General features: G+C 34.7%; 1 protein-coding gene across 2 annotated transcripts in view; it reads right to left on the bottom strand.

Moving 5' to 3' along the window:
• The window catches only part of COL4A5 (collagen type IV alpha 5 chain), a 285,432-nt gene that overhangs the window by 140,282 nt on the left and 124,289 nt on the right, over positions 1-20,861 (bottom strand). For both annotated transcript variants that reach the window (XM_003799734.3, XM_003799735.3), the window contains exons 3-9: positions 18,815-18,904; positions 11,689-11,733; positions 6,383-6,427; positions 6,236-6,298; positions 3,911-3,964; positions 3,342-3,368; positions 1,464-1,544 (exon numbers count right to left, since the gene is read on the bottom strand). In XM_003799734.3, coding sequence (XP_003799782.1) covers positions 1,464-1,544; positions 3,342-3,368; positions 3,911-3,964; positions 6,236-6,298; positions 6,383-6,427; positions 11,689-11,733; positions 18,815-18,904 — 405 coding nt within the window. The remainder of the gene's footprint in view (positions 1-1,463; positions 1,545-3,341; positions 3,369-3,910; positions 3,965-6,235; positions 6,299-6,382; positions 6,428-11,688; positions 11,734-18,814; positions 18,905-20,861) is intronic.

Below are 20,861 nucleotides of genomic sequence, written 5' to 3'. Positions count from 1 at the left end.
CAGCCCCATACAATAATTTGGATGAATCTTAGCACATGAAGTAGAAAAAGTTACAGAAAACAACATGAATCTTTAATCAATTTTTATAAAGCAAAACCAAATATTCTACTGTTTAGAAATACACGGATATGTAAAAGAGCTACTTTTAAAAAAAACAACGGAAAGCTCAAGATGGTATTATAGTTATATGGAGGGAATGCAGAAGGACGTGACTGACAAAAGAGCACACAGATTGATTTAAAATGTAGAACCTCTATAAGTTGACCACCCAAGGGATTGTAACAAAATGATCAACATACAGAGGTGGTCATCATAAGGAATTTCTATTGAGTACATCTGGTGCATATCTGGTGGTTGATGTGGGAGGTTGCCAACTATCGTAAATTCTACTGTATTTATAATGTTATAGAGAGTTTTTGCTGTTGTTTATTTTTTTTTTTTAGACAGAGAAAAACAGGGTCTCGCTATGTCACCCAGGCCATAGGGGCCCAATACTAGACCACTGTGACTTCCAGTTCTTGGACGTTAGCAATCCTCCTGTGTTGATCTCCCAGGGTACTGGGATTACAGGCATGAGCCACTGTGTCCAGCCCTAATGTTCTAGTATATGCTGTGTTTGTGTCACAGTTATTCATTTTATTGCTATGCTTGATAATGTGCATATATTTTGCATGCATTCTGTTATATTTTCAAGTATTATATCATAATTATTTATAAATTATAAATGGCAAGACTGAATTTAAAAGAGAATATAAATAGGTGATGTCAAGTATGGAATGAGAAAGTAGCTAACAAAATAATGAAAAGTCCCAAATATTGTATCTTAGTGATCAAATACCAGAAAGTACTCATTTTTATTTCTGGCAAAGGATTCAATTCTTATTGATCAAATGAATTGATTCCTTTGCCAGAAAGGAATTAAACCCCAAGAAATTGACCTCCTAATGTACGAAAACACAAGTCACCACTGTCTCTATGCATGTTATTTGTAGGCTAATACAATTTTTTGATAATATTTCATTTGATGTTCACCGTGCATAAAATGTATTCTTTCAGCCTTTAAAGTATGTTCATAGGTTATGCATAATTGACAGTGTTACAAGACATCTTCTAAAATCTTAAATGAGACATCAATAACTTTTATTTTTAATTAGACCAATTACAGAGGACCCCACTGCTCTCCACAGCACAAGAATAAGAACATACAAGCCTATTTCTGCCACTAATCCCCCAAACAGAAATTTCCATAGAAACTAGATAGAAAGGTAAAAGAACGAAGTAGGTATTATTGAAATTCTCCCTCATCCAGATTCCTTTATTTTTGGATAGAACATATATGCAACTTATGGCAAAGTTCAGATGATAATTTCTATTACTAAAACAGAGGGTACTAAAGGTTGAGGAGTTGTTGTGATCTTCTGATTTATTCAATATAGTAAAGAAGAAAATCATGGGATACCTACTTGTATTCCAGGAGGACCTGGATAGCCCCGATCACCCTTTGGTCCTGGCAGTGATGACATAATTATACTACCTGGTTCCCCCTAAAAGAAATCATCGGTGGAACTTGTAATTCACAGTTGTTATACATGGAAACCAGCAAAAGCACAAAAAAAGGATATGAGGATTCAATCTGTCACAGTCTTTTGCACTGAAAGATTAGGCCATCTCAGTAATTAAAATGAATAAATCTACCTTTAAAGGAAAGAGGAAGTGGCCAGAGTATGCTGAGGTATGGTAGATTTATTAAGAGAATATGGTAAATTCAGTTACTCATTCATTAAAAATTATTGATTAAATATTAAGCACTTGCCAAGAATTACGTTAGGTTTGGATATTTAGTAATGAAGAAGATAAATAAAGTCTCTGTTCTCATGGAGCTAACAATAAAATGTGAAAATACAGACCATAACATGTAAAAAAAAAAAATGACAATATATTCTTAAAAACAGCATGGTACAATAACTAATAAGAAATAATGGAGAAAAATAAAGATAGCATAGATCCTGTCTCTTTAAAAAAAATAGTACAGAAAATTAGTTTTGGTAATCAAAGAAAGGCAAAGGCAACATTCAGGTTGAGACCTAAAGGATAATAAGGACTCATCTGGGTGAAGACAGGAGGAAAAATATTAAGCAGAGTAAACAGTAACAGTATGTTCCAAGGAAAACAAAAGCAAAGTGTTTAGTACTAAATAACTAAATGCAGACTGGTGGGGGCAGCGTGAGAAGTTTAAGATAAGGCTGAAAATGTAAGCAAGGATTAGAAGATGCAGGTATTACAATTCATGGATATTACCTGAGATATACAGTGGGAAGCCCTCGAAGGTTATAAACAGGGAGATTAAATTATTAATTAACATTAAAAAATCATTTTTGATTGCTTTGCAGAGAATAAATCAGGTTGGAAGGTGGCAGTGGGATAGTGGTGAGAAAGAGACTAGTTAAGAGGCCATTGTAGTAATCCAGACGAGACATTATGGTTAGTGCAGTGACTGTGAAGATGAAGAAAAGAGGATGAATATGTTTTACAGGCAAATTTTACAGTATTTACTGATGGAATGGAATGAGGAGTTGTGTGAAAGAGCGAAAGATGTAAATATTAATTCTCAGGTTTGAGTTCATGTAAAAGTGTACATAATTCATAGTGATGCAAATTTTAAATACAGGGAGCCAAAGGAAGGAGTAGGTTTATTCTGGAAGGGGCAGGTTAACTTGGAACATGTTAATTTCAACCTCTGAGAGATATATGAATATCAGGGAGACTGACTCAGAATTCCATAACTCGATAGTAATCAATACTATGGGCATTAGTAATATTGCTGAGCACAGAAGAGAAGAATGGGTCAGGACCATGTCCTGATGATTGCTGGGAAGAATGGAATGAGCTTACAGAATAATCAGACATGTAGAAGAAAAATCAGGAAACAGTAGTGTCACAGAAGCCATGAGTAACACTACTTCCAGAGACAGCAGGTGGTTAACTATACAGAAATGTAAAAAGATTTAGACTGAAGGTGTCAGAAAGAAAACTCATACTTGATACATACATTTTCAAGTGTATCAGCACATAGGAAGTATTTAAATCTACGAGAACAGAGTAGGGGACTTAAGGAGAGTTTGCAAGTGTAAACCTGCAAAACTTCTAGAACAGTGGTTCTCCACCTTCCTACTGTCACGAACCTTTAATACAGTTAAAAGGGGTCGTGACCCACAGGTTGAGAACACCTGTTCTAAAAGTATCCATTTTAAGACAGAAGTCCAAGTCATTACTCTTTTGAACTTGCAGGTTTTCCAAATATTTTATTCAAAATATTTATCTTTCCAGTATGAGATGCTTACCTTCATACCTGGGATCCCAGGAGGCCCCTATTATTAAAAAGAAAAAAGATTATTTTTAGATACATGAGAGGAAAACAAGCAAAGAACACAATACTTTCTAGAGCCATGATTTTCAGCCTGCTGTGCCAGTTGAGAGGATCTCAGGTATACCCACCAAATTTTTAAAAGATCATTAATTAAATCATTGTGAAAGCTGTTCAAAGCACTGTAAGTATATTCTTTTTTTACTCCTTTTTTGATCAACATAATTTAACTATAGGTTCAAGTGGATGAGAGATAAAAAGTGGTTGAGAAACACTGTTCTAGAGTATAAAGTGAGTAGACTGCTATAGGATTATTTCTAAGTATGATATATTTTAGGATACTTAGAGATAACATTTATGTTAATTATCAAAGAACCCTCGTTTTTGCCCAACAGAGAGCTATATATTACCAACTTCTTTGTAAAATGTCTTGCTTTACTTACAATTTACTACACTGTTCCACATAAACGCACTGAGCTCACTATACACTTCTGCTTCTTCTGTTAATTGCTGTGTTCATTTATAATACCAAATTTTATAACTTACTGGAGGGCCCTGTAAACCAGGAAAACCGGGACTGCCTGGAAATCCACGTTCTCCCTAGAAGGAGTTAAAAATAAAGAGCATGGAGGAAAAAGAAACAAGGAATAACTATACCAATAAACAATGACTTATTGAAAAGATTTCTATGAAAGCCATTTTGCAACATGCCAGATCACCAAAAATTCATTAGCCTTAACTTTCCAATTACTTTCATATCAACTATCCATATCAATTCAACCTTCTAAGATACTCATCCATTCCAATCAGACATAAAGAAAAAATATCTTCTACGCCATTTTCTTCTGACAAATCCATCTGAGACAATCACACTACAGATTCCTGACCATCATCACATTTAATAGTTAATGATTTGTCCCAATTTCCTACCTATGTGTTATATAGATTCTTATTTTAACTGCCCTATTGCATTTTTCTTTTATTGTAAACTATTTCAAATTATTTTTGTAAAGAGAAAAAGATGGTAAGAAAGAAGCCCATTAATATCACCAAGAGGACAATAAAAGCAATAGTTCTAGCAATTGCAGGTCATTATGTTTTCTAGGCACCCATTTTTTCTCACTTACTATTGTAAAGTACTAACACTGACATTTGGTTTAGAAAGCAAAAGCTAAAATTGCTGCAGAAGAACCCCAAAACAACCTCCTATGTGCCACAGTAATCCTAGAAACCTTGTCCGAAGATTTGAAAGACTAAAATTGCTATAGTTTTGTGTCTTTGAGTAATTGTCCAATACCCCTCTCTCCACCACTTTCTACACATGGACAAAGTAGGGACATAGAGGAAAGGAAGAGGCCTGTACATTAACTTTAGGAGAAAGGAAAAGAAATCCATACATTATGGTTTCAACTCTAGGGTTCATTCTTTTACTTACATAGTAAGAAATATAAGAAACTATTCAGTCTGAAAGTATGCAAAATAAATCCATTTAATTTTTTTTAGAATTTGTTGCTCACATAGCTGGGGGCCTGAAACACAAATCAATTATTAGATTTGCTAAAGTGTTGTTTGACAAAAAGGAAAAGATTCCTTGAATCATATAGCAGACTATATTCATTATGGATAGACTTGGCCTTCCAATTTAAAACTTTTAGCTTGTAGTCTGTTTGTGGCTTAAGGCAGGCTGTCAAAAGACAAATAAATAAATAACCAGAGTAGGCACAAAAATATAATACACTTTAACATGAAATGTGTCATACAGACTAACTCCACATTGGTCCTAACACTACCAAGTTGCTCCAGCTGAAATGAAGAACACAATTAAACCTCACAAGTTCAAAATTTAGAAAAATTATTATCATTATTATTATTGATAAACGTCACATTGATCTGGAGTAATATTGGAGATAAAAAGAATTGTACTGTCCTCAAGTAATTATCATAAAATATAGCCCTTGTAATGCAAATCATTTATTGAAGCTATTTAACATGAAATCTGATAAATGCCATTAGTTAGAAAAATGTAGAATATTTTTTGAATATTTTTATAAAATATTATGTGCAAAATGGAAAATGCCAAAAAGATATACAGAGCATAATAAGGTATTGTATTAACCTAAAGAAAAAAGAGAAAAGTAAGGGAGTAAGAACAGAGGCTACAATATGTAAGCTTGCAAGAAGAGTGCATTTTCCTTATGTTTTTTCTTGCTATTACTCTATATTAAACCTAAAGAGTTGACTAAAGACAAGGTAAATGGTTCAGGAAAAAAAATGTTTGACATATGTAAAGTTTTGGTTCTAAAAAATTGTTAAAAGCATCATTTTTACTGATGGAGAAAAGTTTCAGATTTCATACTGACATTTTATAGTAAAAGTTGATGTACCCTATCTATCCATCTATATCTATCTATCTATCTATCTATCTATAATTGCTATGCATCGATTTTTAGGATTTTTCTTAAAGAAGCTATTAGATAAGTTAAGAAAATGTACCTGCGTGAAATACTTGAAAACTTAAATTGTATCTAGTTTTTTTTTAAAGCAAAGCTAATGAATGATATTCACAAGTATTACTCTTAACATTTGAGACATATATATCCTAATCCTTTGTAACTCTTACCCTACTTTATGCTAAAGCCAAAATAGGTCTTGATAAGTAATCTTCAACACAGTGTAACATCCCAGCTTATTACACATACTTAAATTACTTATGTTTCAATATATTGAAGATGCTAAATCTAAACACATCCTATATTTGACCTAGACACAAAGCCACTATATCTCTTTTTCACCATTCTTCCTAGTGATTTCTTTAGATATTTAAGTTTATTATAAAGCATATTGTCTAAGATTAAGTTTTAAAAATCTCACCTTGGTTCCATTGCATCCAGGAATACCTGGAGGACCTGGCGCCCCATCATGGCCTGGCATTCCCTTTGAAAAGAGAGATAATATATGTGTGATATTTCTTAGATTGATTCTTAAGTGATTTTAAAATAAAAAGTGAATCCTACTTACAGGAAGACCTGGTGTCCCTGGAAATCCAGGTAGTCCTGGAGAACCCTATAAAAAGAAATAAATTCCTTGAGTCAAATGTCAACCAATAATAAGTATTTCAGATTGCATGTGAAAACCCCACACTGTACCCCAGAAGTGCATTAATGTACATAGTTACCATTCAATAAAATAAAATAAAATAAAATAATATCCTACCTAAGGGTACTATGGGAATTATTTTTAGAATTGAAATAGACAAAACTGTGTCTCATTGATTATTACTACTCAATGTTCTTTGAAACATTAGAGAAAAATCTCTTGTATGTGTTTAAGACTCTTATAGAAAATCATGGAAGAATCTCCTGTTTGAGGGAGCACTGTCCTCATTATACTTAGTAAGAGCAGGGAAATTAGTGGATAAAATGTCTCTTCTAATAGATAAAGTTCTTCCAGGTTTGTGATAAATAATGAATTCAGCAGAGGATAGGGAAGTGGCAAATATACTGCCCTTGAAGATATTAATGGTATCAGTCCAAATATCCCTCAATTAAATTTCCCTGTCAGAAGTGGCAAAAATACAAGCTTGACAACATTTTCTGTAGGTGAGGCTATGCAGAAAAAGTGCTCTCATACACTGCTAATGGAGACTCAACCACTATGGAGGAAAATTTGGAACTATCTAGCAAAATGACACATGAATTTGCCCTTTGACCTAACAACTCACTTCTAAGAGTCTATCCCAAAGATATACAAGAAATTGTGAAAGAAAATATGACATTCAAAGTTACTGATTATAGATTATAGCTAAAGTTCAGAAACAACCATATAACCATAGTTATAACTAAAGATTAGAACCACCCAAATGTCCACTAATAGGGACATGATTAAATTATGGTGCATCTACATTATGTAAAACTATGCAGCTGTTAAAAGAATGAGGAAAGCCTCCACACACTGAAATATGTAGTGATCTCTAACATAATGTTAAAGGAAGCCAGGTAGAAGAAGTGTGTAATATGCTACCTTTTTATAAGAAGGGTGGTGATACTAGACAATGAAAAGATAAACAAAAAGTAATAAAATGATTATCTCTAAAAGGAAGAAGAAAACAAAGTAAGGGAATGGCAAGGATGGAAGGAAAACATATCTGACTACTATTTGTCTTATACAACCATGTAAATGTCCTAAATAAATTAAAATTTTAAAAGGGTTAAAAAGAAGTTATTAAAAATTGAAAACAAATTGGAACCAGTGAACTAACTTAACTATATTCCAATTTCTTGACATCACTGTACAGAGAAAATAATTACTTCAAGTGCCTTTCAAACATGGTATTTTGACTGTAATTCCTTAGTGAAATTAGTCAATTCAAAGGGAAAGAGAAATAATGACATTCAAGAACCCTTATTATTACTATTAAAACCGAAAATATTTTGTTAATTTATAACAAAATTATTTTGGAGCTATCATAGCCACATTGTGGGAGAAAGCAAATTAGAAATTACCTGAATGACATTACGAATCAAGGTTTTCACCTTAATCGAGAAATCAGCCAAGCATGGTAGGTGGATCATGCCTGTAACCCTAATACTCGGGGAGGCTGAGGTGGGTAGTTTGCTTTAGCTCTGGATCTGGAGACCAGCCTGCGCAAGAGGGAGACCCCATCTCTACTAAAAATAGAAAAATTAGCTGAGTATTGTGGTGGGTGCCTCTAGTCCCAGCTATGAGGGAGGCTGAGGCAAGAGGATCGCTTAAACCCATGAGTTTGAGGTTGCTGTGAATTATGATAATGCCGCAGCACTCTACCCAGGGTGACAGAGTGACACTCTGTCTCCAAAAAAGTGGGGGAAAGATAAGTATATTAAATTGTTTTTAGTTTAAATTTCAATTAGAAATAATAATACCAACTCATGGTACAAGCAGTCTCCAGGTTACAAATGAGATAGGTTCTGTAGGTTTGTTCTTTAATTGAATTTATATGTAAGTTGGGATAGGTAAATTTACCTATTACCTGTAATAGCCGATGTTGGTAAGTGTGAGTTGTACATCAGTCAAATATTTGTAACTTGGGAACTTACTGTAATAGCCTCTGTTCATAAGAGTGATTTGTATGTAAGTCAGATGTTTGTAACTTGGGGACTACCTTTATTTCCTCACTTTAGAAAATACGTATTTCCTAACTCTCTCCATTGAAAAGACATTCCAAAAATAACAAACCCAGTAACAACAAAAGCATCTTACATAAAGGTGGTGATAATTAAATCACATTTTTCACCAAAAAGAAACTGGATTCGGAGACATGGCTTATTTCAGATAGAGGGGAAGTGCAGAAGATAAGCATGGAAGGGCTTGTTATGCCACAACGCAAAGAAATCATCAAAGATTAATGGAGTTTTGTTTAAAGGACACAGGACAGGAGCCAAAGTGAAGGAGCTCTCCTTTCACAGACCAAAGATGAGACAATCTAGGTTTCAAAAACAAATGACTATAATTGATTGAAACACACACATTCCACATTTTTATAATGAAAAAAATTGTAAAACCTTCCTTGATCACCAAACTTGCTGATATAGTAGGTCATGACCCCATTAGAATTCTAACTGATAAATCAGAATTCTTATTAATAAATAAAAGAATGATAAAATTTTTTTAAAAACACCATCTTGCAGCTCTGAACAAAATAATGACCAGCAATCGATGCCAAACCAAAGGGTGAAAGTTGATTGGGAAATTTCTGACGGCATAATGAATGAGGCTGAGATTACTGGAGATCACTGATCAAATGTAGCATCCAAAAAGTAGGATAGGCATTCATGCTTTATGACAGATATTCATGCTTTATGATAGATAGTCATGCTTTATGATATAATCCAATAGTAAGTATACAACACACTCTGTACACATAAAGTATTCTTTCTTCTATTTGCTTTAATTTTATTGCAGTATGATTTACATACAGTTAAAAACACAAATCTTATGTGTACAGCTTTCTATACCTCCAGAAAGTTCTCCAGTGCCCCGTCCAAGGCAACTTCTAATTTGCAGGAAATATGGGGGACAGAAGAACAATTTAAATGACATCACAGGGAAGCAATCAGCTAAATCCAGGATGCAGAATTCAGCGTAACACAAATGACCCAGTTTTTCCAAAGGAATAATAAAAGAGGCTCAGGAAACACAGCAAACAAATGCAATACACGGAACTGCTTGGATCATGATTTGAACAAACTAATTGTAAAAGGATATCTTTGAGACAACTGAGGATATATGAATACATATTGAGTATTAAATGATATTGAAAAATTATTTCTAAGTTTTAAAGGTGTGCTGATTGTCTAGTAGTTAAGTGGTTATCAGTTAAAGAGGCATATTAAAGTATTCACTTGTGGAATAAATGATGTGAGAGGTTTACTCCAAAACATTTTTAAAAATAAGTGGTGGAGTACAGATTAAATAAAATTGTTAAAATGCTGGTAATTGTTTAAGGTGAGTGATGGGTACATGGAGATTCATTGTACTACATGCTTTGTACATTTGCATACGCTTAAAAATTTCTGACATAAAAACTCTTTAAAAAATTGCATGTCAAGAGTTGCCTATGAGTTGACACCTGAGGACACAAGAACTATTAGGTCACCTATTCCCAAGCCCTTCTAAAATTCTAGTTGAGCTACATGGACTATCTAAGCAATCTCAGATACTTGGAAATGGGAAGTGATAAAATGGCTAATTCTTTTTAGTCTCAATAGTGCTTTAGATATAGTTAATGACAGTTATAGCTATGTTATAATTATTATTAAGAGCTTAAATAGTATACTGATATCTGTTTTTAGAGAAAATCAAAGAATCATATCTACTTTAAAAAACAAGACTTTTAAGTTGCTTCTATGCTTTCCCTAACCATAAGTAGTCATAAGAAGTATATAAAGCAAGCTATATTTTCTTAAGAACTATACAGGATGTCCATAAAGTTAGTATGCAAGTTAAAATAGTGCATCATCAGCCATTAAAAAGATGGAGAATTTACATCTTTTGTATTAAACTGGATGGAAGTGGAATACATTATCCTTAGTAAAGCATCACAAGAATGGAGAAGCAAGAATCCTATGTACTCAATTCTGATATGAAAACAACTGATGACCTAGTACATGGTGGGGGAATGGGAGTGCAGGGAGAGGGAAGGAGGAAGGGGGTTGGAGGGTCATGGGGTATGACACACCTCTTGGGGACAGGACACAATTATAAGAGGGACTTTACCTAACAAATGCAATGAGTGTAATTTGGTTCTTTGTACCCTCAATGAATCCTCAACAATAAAATAAATAAATAAATAAAATAGTGTGCGATTTAAAATTGCATGCAAACTTCATGGACGCTCTGTATATAGCAAACAGAATGCTTTTAATATTTGTAAATTTTATGCATTGACTAAATTTCTGAAGATCAAATGATCAGAATGTTTGGTTGTCTTTGTCACACACATAAACATGCCATGTCACCATTCATGTGTTTTGTATTCAAATTAAAGGGCCTCATTAATCTATGAACACAGAATTTCAGAGCTAAAAAAGACCCTGAAGAATATGCTATTTAACTCTTGAACTTAAGAAATGAAGAAACTGAGGCTTAAAAAGTTAAAGGTGATTTTTGGAGAGCCAGTACTATTTTTAAACTACAGTTTCCTCTCAGTTCTAAACCACACTGTAAGATGTATGTCGACCTAAAAGCTTTTGAAAAAAAATATATACTAAATGTGCATTTCAATTTTGAAATGTATTTTGATATTCAGAACTTTAAAACTTGAAAAATCATGCATGTTAGAACTAAGAAAATGTATTCTTCCCAAAGTAGTTATTCTTTAACATAGTTATTAAAATTAAGCTTATTTTCTTCAAGATACACAAAATATTGTTTATATATGGTACACTGAGAGGTTATGCAGCCTCAAGTGGCTAGCCTGCTGACCCCTAGAAGGCTGAGATGACCACACTGGTTAGAAAGGTCTGGTTTTAACCAACTATGTGATATAGATTTTTAATGAGCTGACAATTTTTTAGAATTTAGCTCTTTCATATTTCTTAACCATAAGCTACCTTAAAATCCTCCTATATATTAGTTTAAATAGACATCTAGCTATATAAAAATATCTATCAAAACACTAAAGAAAGACTAATTATAGATATATACCAATTCTAAATATAACTTGCTAAAAGTTCTTTTCTCCCTATATTTTAAAACAGGTCTTTTCTAGTAGTCTCATAATACTTCATTTGTTTTTCATTTGTTTCCACCAACAAAGTATTTTATAGACAGCAAATGTTGCTTACTCTGATTCCTTTTGGTCCTGGTGGCCCTGGAATTCCATCATCACCCTGAAAAATATATTATGTTAGTTTTTCTTCCTTCAGAAAGAGACCTCAAAGAACTCATTTTCAATTATAAAATCAGAGAGTTCAATTTGTGTGAACCTTTGTGAAAGTTAGTGAGGAACTTACACACCCAAGGAAGAAGCATTTGTTATTGAGACTGAAAACACTGAGGTAAATAACATGACCAAAAATAAGAAAGGCCCTTATGTACTGAAAAGGAAACTGGTGACATGTAGATAAAACTTTCTACCTGTAAAGTTACTTATGAATCATACAAGAAAACAAAGATTAAATAGCAAAACAGATATTCCCCGAATCATTTATTCATAAAAGAAGAGCTGAAAATCTGGGCAGTTTCCGTATTGTATCAAACTGCTTGCCATGGTAGTAATACATAGCATCATCTCTGAGCCCAAATAGGTGTTGTTCTTGAATTTACTGTTTTAAATCTTTACTTTGTTTTATAAGACACTTTCTACACTTAAGAAGGAATGACAAAAATCCATAAACTTTCTTTTCCAGCTTTTGCTGTCAACTCCATGCAAGAGTGGCTACACACACGTGTGTTAATCTACTTACCCATTTAGTCACAACTGCACTGCTAAGAATCTGAAGTCTTTACTCACTAAGTTTTTCTTAACAATTATCTTTTCTTTTTTGCAGTTTTTGGCCAGGGCTGGGTTTGAACCCACCACCTCCGGTATATGGGACCGGCACCCTACTCCTTTGAACCACAGGCACCATCCCTTAACAATTATCTTTAAAACACCAGAATTTTAAAAACCTAATTCTGGAAAGGAATTTCAGTGAAACACATAGTAGGCTGCTTCCTGAGGCTTTCGATAGCGTTCATTAAACTAACACCTTGCTTTACACAAGTGGTTTTTAAGCCACTCAACTCACAACACAAGAGTTTGCCATGGAGGTTTCTGGAGGCTCATGTTATAGCCTTCCTTCAACCACAGCAGCTCTACTTGCGTTTGCTTCAGGTGGTGCTTCCATGCTAGGTTTCATTTAGAGATAGGGTTACCTAGTACATTAGTTTTCTATTGCTGCTGTAACAAACTACCACAAATTAAGTGGTTTAAAACAACATACGCTTATAATCTTATAGTTCTGGAAGTTAGAGGTATGACAGGGGACCCTGTGGCAGAAATGTTTTACTTTATGGAGGTTCTAGGGGAGAATCCATTACCTTTCCTTTTCCAGCTTCTAGAGCCACCAGCATTCATTCCTTGGCTCATAGCCCTCCTCACCCACTTTCAAAAGCCAGCCATGGCCTTATGAGTCTCTCAGATCATGTCACTCTGACAATGACCCTTTTGTGTCCCTCTTTCACATTTAAAGGATCCTTGTGATTACACTGGGCCCACTCACATAATCCAGAATAATCTCCCTATTTTAATGTCAGCTGATTAAGCAATTTGAATCCTATCTGTAACCTTACCTTTTCTTCACCATGTAAACTAACATATTCACAGATTTGGGGGATAAGGACATGGACATCTTCATGGGTGGTCCTTATTATGCCTATCATAGCTTGTTTTTACAAAAGTTTAATCATCTACTCTTTCTACAACATGTGCATTTCTTTCTTTTTTTTTTTTTCTTTTAAGAGACAGATTCTCACTTTATCACCCTCAGTAGAGTGCCGTAGCGTCACAGCTCACAGCAACCTCCAACTCCTGGGCTTAGGTGATTCTCTTGCCTCAGCCTGCCAAGTAGTTGAGACTACAGGCATCAGCCACAACACCCGGCTATTTTTTTGTTGCAGTTTGGCCGCGGCTGGGTTTGAACTTGCCACCTTCGGTATATGGAGCCAGCGCCCTACCCACTGAGCACAGGCACCACCCAACAGGTGCATTTCTAAGGAGACTAAAATTATCAAATTTGACTTTAAGACAAATAAGAGAACTTTTTATTCACAGAGCCTTGTGCCTTCTCACTAAAGGCAGAAATAAGACAAGAATGTCTTAATATTTTACTAGTTATACTAATCTGTATGGTCAATTAAGAAAAGGAAATTAGAGGTATAAAAATTCAAAAGGATGGGTAAAATTGCCCATCCTGTCACTTGCAAGTGATATGACATACACCTGGAAAATACAAGATAATTAAATGAAAAACTACTATAAGTGATAATTCACTGAGATAACTGTATATAAAGTTAATATTGGAAAATTTATAGCTTTCTTACACCAACAACTAGAAATTAGACATAATGGAAGAAAACATCCAATTTACAATAGCCAAAAGATAAAATATTTAGTAATCAACTTAAGAAATATACAATATTCATAAGAAGAAAATTTTAAAACACTTCTGAAGTTCACAAAGGACAACTTGAACAAATAGAAAAGCATTCCATGTTTTTCCATACAAAAGCATTTCATGTTTTTCCATACAAAAGCATTTGTAGATAGTAGAACTCAATATTTAAAAAATCAATTCTCAATAAGTTTAATTAAAAATTAATGCAATAAAACACGAGTATGCTTTTTAACTAGACAAAGTGACTCTAAAGTTCATATGGAAAAGTAAACAAGAAAGAATATTGAGAACAATTCTGAAACAAAGAGCAATGAAGGGACAATAGCTCTTCCAGATATAAAAATAGAGCATAAGGCCTCAATAATTAAAATTGTTTGGTTTTCATACTTGAGTAAGCAGACAATTGGAAAAGTATGTAAGGCTCAAAAACAAGTCCATATATTTTTATGATTTTGATATATAATGAAAGTGGCATTGCAAATCAGCAGGGGAAAATGGTGTTGGGACATACTTGTGAGGCCATCTGGAAAAAAAAAGGCGAATCTTCTATCACAAACCATACACCAGGATGAAATCCAACTAAGTAAAATGTTTACATATAAAAAAATGAAGCCATTAAATTAGTAGAAGACAATGTGAGAATTATTATGTAATCTCATACTGGGAAAGGCATTTCCTACTCAAAATCCACCAGCCATAAAGGACAATATGTTTGAAAAACAAACATAAATGCACAGACAGCAAAGACAAATGACAAACTGGGGGAAAAGTCTAACTGCAACTGACAGCACAGATGAAGGGCTAATCTCCCTAATATAGAAATAGTTCATTGAAATCTGAAAACACCAAAAATCCAATAGGAAAATAGGCAAATGATATGAATAGATACGTGACAGAAGACAAATGATTCTCAAACCTATGAAAAGCTTATTATTGCCCAGAAAAAGAGAAATGTGAATTAAAAGTATATTGAGAGACTATTTTTCATCTATTAGATTGACATAAATCCAAAAGTTTCATAATAGTGTTGGTGAAGTTATAGGGAAACTGATCCTGTTTATTGCTGAAGCAAGGATTCATACCATTTGGGGGGGGGAGCAATTTGATAATGTCTATAAAAATATATAAATACATATACCTTCTGATCTAGCAATGTCACTTATGGTAATTCATCTTACAGAGTTAATTCCTTATGGGTAAAAGGATAGTTATTCAGTTATACATTTTAGCAGCACTGTTTGTAATAGCAAAATATTGACAACTACCTAAATGATCATCAAGAGAGGAATGATTTAATAAATTATGGTGTATATACACAATGAAATTCAAATCAGTTATAAAAAATGAGGAGGTTCCATATATACTGACATGGGGTATCTAAAAAGTACATTAAGTGAAAAACAAATGTGTTTAATATGTTACCATTTTATAAACAAGTAAGGGTTGACGTGTGTGTGTGTATGTGTGTGTGTGTGTGTGTGTGTACGTGTGCGTGTGCATGCAACTCGGTGACTATGGGTATATAGGTGGAAAAAAATAATTTATTTATTCTGAATGCTATTAATATATGGTTTATCAAAAATGAATAAAATTTTATTTTTAAAAATAAAAAATGGAACATTATATATATAAGTATATATACATACATGTGTTTTACATATCTCCACTTTCATATGTAAGAGTGTACAGATTAAAGTATAATCTCATAAAATTTTTGATTTAGTATATATGTTGATGAACACATATACCAGTATACCCAATCAGGTAAAAAGCATAAATTCAGCTATGATGGGAAACATGAAGTACAAATTGCTTCAAATTCAAAATCATGAAAGTTCAGAAAGCAATTTACCTTCTCACTTTACAGATTTTGAAATGGAATAGAAGATTGGACTGCTTTCTAAACATACACTGCATATAAGTACACCTGCATAAACCCTCATACTACTGTAGAATAGTACCATTTAATACTAAACTATTGCAAAGGAATTCTGATGTAAGCAACTTCTTTTAATCTAACATGCATCTTTATTAAAACTGTCACCTCTCAGCAAGTATAGTGTGCAAAAAACTCAGTCCTTAAACCCAGCTAAGCTTAAAAACAAGAAATGTCATTTTTCTCGGATTTAACTTTACTTCTATTCCAAAGCACCCATTTCCATAACATGGCTGACACTTAATCTCAGTCCATTGGAATTCCCACCTCATTTTCACAAGATGATGCGCAAATTTTGGAGAGATTAAGTAGTTTCAATGTATTGAGGAGTGGGTATATAGTCCAATTTAAATTCATTGGCATGACCCATGCCATACATGGTTTGCTGCTGAGTTAGTTACTGCTCAATTCCACCCACTTGACTTTTTTTGATCTCTGCTTCTTCTTGTGCACTACCGGGTGCCCAAGACTTATTCTGCTGCTCTTGCTCTTGCTATGTCATTACATAAAGGAAATTCAGTTGAATAGCCCATCTACGCAAATTCTATGGAGTGGGTCTCTATGGTCTTGGTGTTTTCTTCAGTGCTAAAATTCCACTCAAGATTTAGCACAGGTCCCTTCTGGTCTTGAATCTAACAAAACTACCTGATATACTACTATCTTCCCAGAGACTGCACAATTCTCCCAAAATGTAAGGTCAAGTATAGTTCTGTGTTAAAAAGTATCCATGCAAAAAAAAAAAAAAAAGTATCCATGCATTTAAATTAATTTTCTCCCTTTAGTGGAGGACAACCTGGTAAGTATCCATTTGATTTCCATAATGCTCTAATGACATGATGTACCACCATTATTTAAAATCATAAAATCAAGGTTTTTAAGCCTGTTTTCCTTTCCAGGCAAATGAGCGGAACAGGCCCTCTCATATATCATTTCACCAGTCTACCTAGAACAGACAGAAAAGGGCACTGATCCAAAAGAGCCATTTAAAGAAAAAAACACAAATTTCTCCTAATCCAAAAATTCACTATTATCTCTCCCAATTCCCAATCTTAACATGTACATAAAATGATATCTTTGCTCTTGGGTACAGAAAAGACTGTCAATATTGTGGTCAATGGAGACAATCCTCCCAACTGATAGGATGAGAACACAGTCAGATCCTTGAGCCTAGGCATAGAGGATGGGGGCTGCGGGTCTAACCTCTCTTCTCTCTCCCCCACAAAGTAACCATGTGACTTCCACCTTGTCAAATTTACTAATACAACCTGTCCCAGAAAGTTGCCACCACCACGCTAAATATGCCAAATTGCTGGATGTCAACCCCAACCTAAGCCAGCAGATAAACATTTGATTGCTATGCTGCTCAATGCTACAAATGGACGTTTGCCTAAACATGCTCCATTTTAGTACCTCAGATACCCCAACCTTATTACTCTGGACCTGATGCCTTGCCACAATTGGACTCTGACACCATAGGGACAAAATTCCTCCTCAGATGTCAACTGGCCCCTGTCCAATATGGAAACATATGACATATAGGAAAAAGTACATAATATCTATGACAGGAGTCATTTCAGGTTTGATTAGTGGTGCCTTTTCCTGCTATATACCTTCTCCCACCTTACACAAATTTCCAATTTCCAATTGCACTCAAGTACTCTGCTCACCAGGAGGGACTTCTGGCTGGTTGACTCCTACAGTAATTAATGAATTTTACTGTCCCAGAACTCTGTGCAATCTCCTTGGAGCATTATTTCTTTTGGAAAAAAAAAAAAAAACAGGCATTCAACAAACATTCCTACCAGTGTAACATGCACATATAGGCCATTCATAAGATTCTCAAATATTCAAAACAGCCTCATGAAGCATATCACACCACATAGAGCAGTGGTCTCAACCTTCCTAATGCCGTGACCCTTTAATACAGTTCCTCATGTTGCGGTGACCCCCAATCATAAAATTATTTTCGTTGCTACTTCGTAACTGTAATTTTGCTACTGTTATGAATCTTAACCTAAACGTCTGATATGCAGGATATATTTTCACTGTTACAAATTGAACATAATTAAAGCATAGTGATTAATCCTGTAGGCCTCATGAGGAACTGCTGCCCTCCCCACACCAGACTTGGTGTACATATACCAAGTAAAACACTGCAGTCTCTGAGCAAAGTTTCAGTCAAAGACTCAGGCTTCCCCCTGGTGGCCATGCTCCTACGTATAATCACACTCTTTATCTGGGGTCTTTGGTGAAGACCTCCTTATGGGAGGAGGAGTAAACCTTGAAGACACTTTGCACTCAGACTCTGTACTTTTCCACTCCTAGACCTTCTCCTTCTCCCATCATGCCCCTGGGTTCATACAACCGCAGGAGCTTTTTGTTCTGAGCTTCTTCTGCAGTGAAATGATCCCCAACATCTGTGCTGATACATCTGACCCTTGCTAGGGTTGTGCTATGGGGGGAAATGGAATAGTGGGGGAGCTGGCACTTAGGCCAACTTCACTTCTTGCTTACAATATAGCAGTAAATGAGTAAAGGCTATTACTTTCATTTTGGCTTCCTGTCGTAATCAACTACTCTACCTGACAGTTCAGGTCTCTCCAGCTTAGCTAAGCCTCCTTAGAGAACTTAATTCTTTTTGAAGATCCCAATAAGCACATATAATTAATAGCATCTCCCCATATTCCAGCATATTACTGGAATATGGCAGTAATAGTTTTTAAAAAACCGTATAAAAGTACAGACTTTCATTGCTTCATTTAAATGTTGCCTCCTGGTTATAATCCAGTAATTTTTTAGATGATTTGACACCTAGTCCCACATTTAAGATAGATAAATTTATCTACTAATATTACTGATTGGCAACTTGACACATACCTTTTGTCCTGGAGGCCCTGGAGGCCCTTCTGGACCTGGAAATCCAGGCAAACCTGGATGGCCTTCCAAACCAGGAAATCCTCTCTCTCCCTGTAATTGAATAAGAATGAAAGGTAAGGTCATTTGTGAATTTTCAAGCATAAGCATGGTTGAAATTCAAAGAGATCAAGTAACCTTCTAGACAAAACTAACTTAATGATACTAAATTCACAGTATTTACAAACATGAGGAAACCTATAAGATGCAAGGGGAAAAAACACAAACCATCCCAAAACTATACCATATATGGTAATGTAATCTTTCATTCTTGTAAAAGTGAAAATCATAGGAGAGGTGAAGTGAGATTTAAATATATTAACAAAGGAGACATGACAATAAGTCCAGGAAACCAAGTCAGTAATGGTTACATGGAATAAGGACTCACAGGGCAGGGATAAAATAGGGTAAGAGGCAACCATCAGAGAAGCTCCCACATTTGTTGTAGAGTAGAAGAGTTACAGAATTATCAGAATAGAAGTTCATGAGTCAATAGGAGTTAAATTAGCCACAAAATCCTTAGAATATCAAAAGTTTTATCATTTTTTTCTGACTGTAAAATTTACACAAAAAGGAAATACATGTTCACTGTTACAAAAGAAAATAACCATCAGCAATTCCTCTATTCAGAAAAATTATTTGAATTGTGACTCAAGTTTCACCTCTGACCACAGCCCTTATCAACACAGGCACAAGAGGGCTGCCTACCTACCAGTATGGGCCCACCATTGTTCATTACCATCTATACAGTAGAGTTGCCTGATGTGAATGAATATATAATCAGAAAGGTGTAAGCAGCAGAGCAAGCATATGCACTAACAGTATTTAAGAGTAACACAACATTAATTTGCATAGCCAGTCCTAGTAAGGGTATGAACTCCAACACCCCTTAGGGATCCAGGGCTACCTGTACTTCCTCTACTTTACTAAGGCTTGAAGGCTGTCTCTGTCCAGACCTTATTCTGGGAACCTTCTTACCAGATCCTACAGTGACAGCCTGCACAGCATCTGAGAAAGAGAAAGCATCCCTATCTACAAGGCAACTAACTAATGAGACACGGAAAACATACACCCCTAGAGATTAAGGTACAGCAGACTTTTATTCTGACTCCCTGTGTGTGTGTGTGTGTGGGTGTGTATGTGTTTTGTAGGAACTAAGTTTAGCCTAAAGAGCTTAGATAACTTTGTATTGAATGATTCAACAATCATATTATAACAAATGTAAGTATTGTGAAAAGACTACTTTTGATGACTTTCCATCTATTACTTTAAAGCTAATGAAGCAAAGGTTAGGCAATTAATGATAGGTCAAAACATTCCTGTTGCTTTGACAATAATTATTACCGACATATTCTTACATTTTTATTGTCTAGAAATATATCTTTTGGTTGTCTTATTAGTCATCAAATTATATTAATTTAGTATTCATCAACTTCCACCCAATTAATTTAAAGGAAATAGGCCAAGAGGGGAGAAATTAAAAGTTTAAAAATTTTTACAGCTCAAATCATCACATAGCCCGATACTGGCAGAGCTAGTAGTAGAAATACGATTGTTAAGTTCTAGTCAGAAAGCAAGCAAGCAAGAAAAATAATCTAGGTAGAGTGTATCTCCATATGGGGAAAACAGCTACATTTTGGGATCTCAGCAGGTATTTAGAACTTCCTCTGATAAAACTTGAAGATAATATGTGCAGAAAGTTGTTTTGCTTTCCTCAGAACCAAAACTGCCATCTGGGCTACAGATAAGAGAGGAATAAATTAGAAATTGAAAGTGGAGGGTGCCAAAATCTTAATTGTATTGGTATTAATAAAGTTATACACCTATAAATGGTACACCCTGAAATCTCCCCACACTATAGTCAAATAATTTGTGGTCTTATCTAATGTTACAATGTTAATGTTAATGTGATACAAAGGACAATAGAAGAGAAGCCATTGGAAAGGTGCAAAAAGAGTTGAAAGAGCAGGGTGGCCCTGTGACTCAAAGGAGTAGGGCACTGACTCTATAT

Source organism: Otolemur garnettii, unplaced genomic scaffold, assembly GCF_000181295.1.
Source record: "Otolemur garnettii isolate 467f Iridium unplaced genomic scaffold, OtoGar3 scaffold00155, whole genome shotgun sequence".
Classification (NCBI taxonomy): Eukaryota; Metazoa; Chordata; class Mammalia; order Primates; family Galagidae; genus Otolemur; species Otolemur garnettii.
Note: the sequence above shows the minus strand (reverse complement) of the source record. Positions and strands in the feature narration are given on the sequence as shown.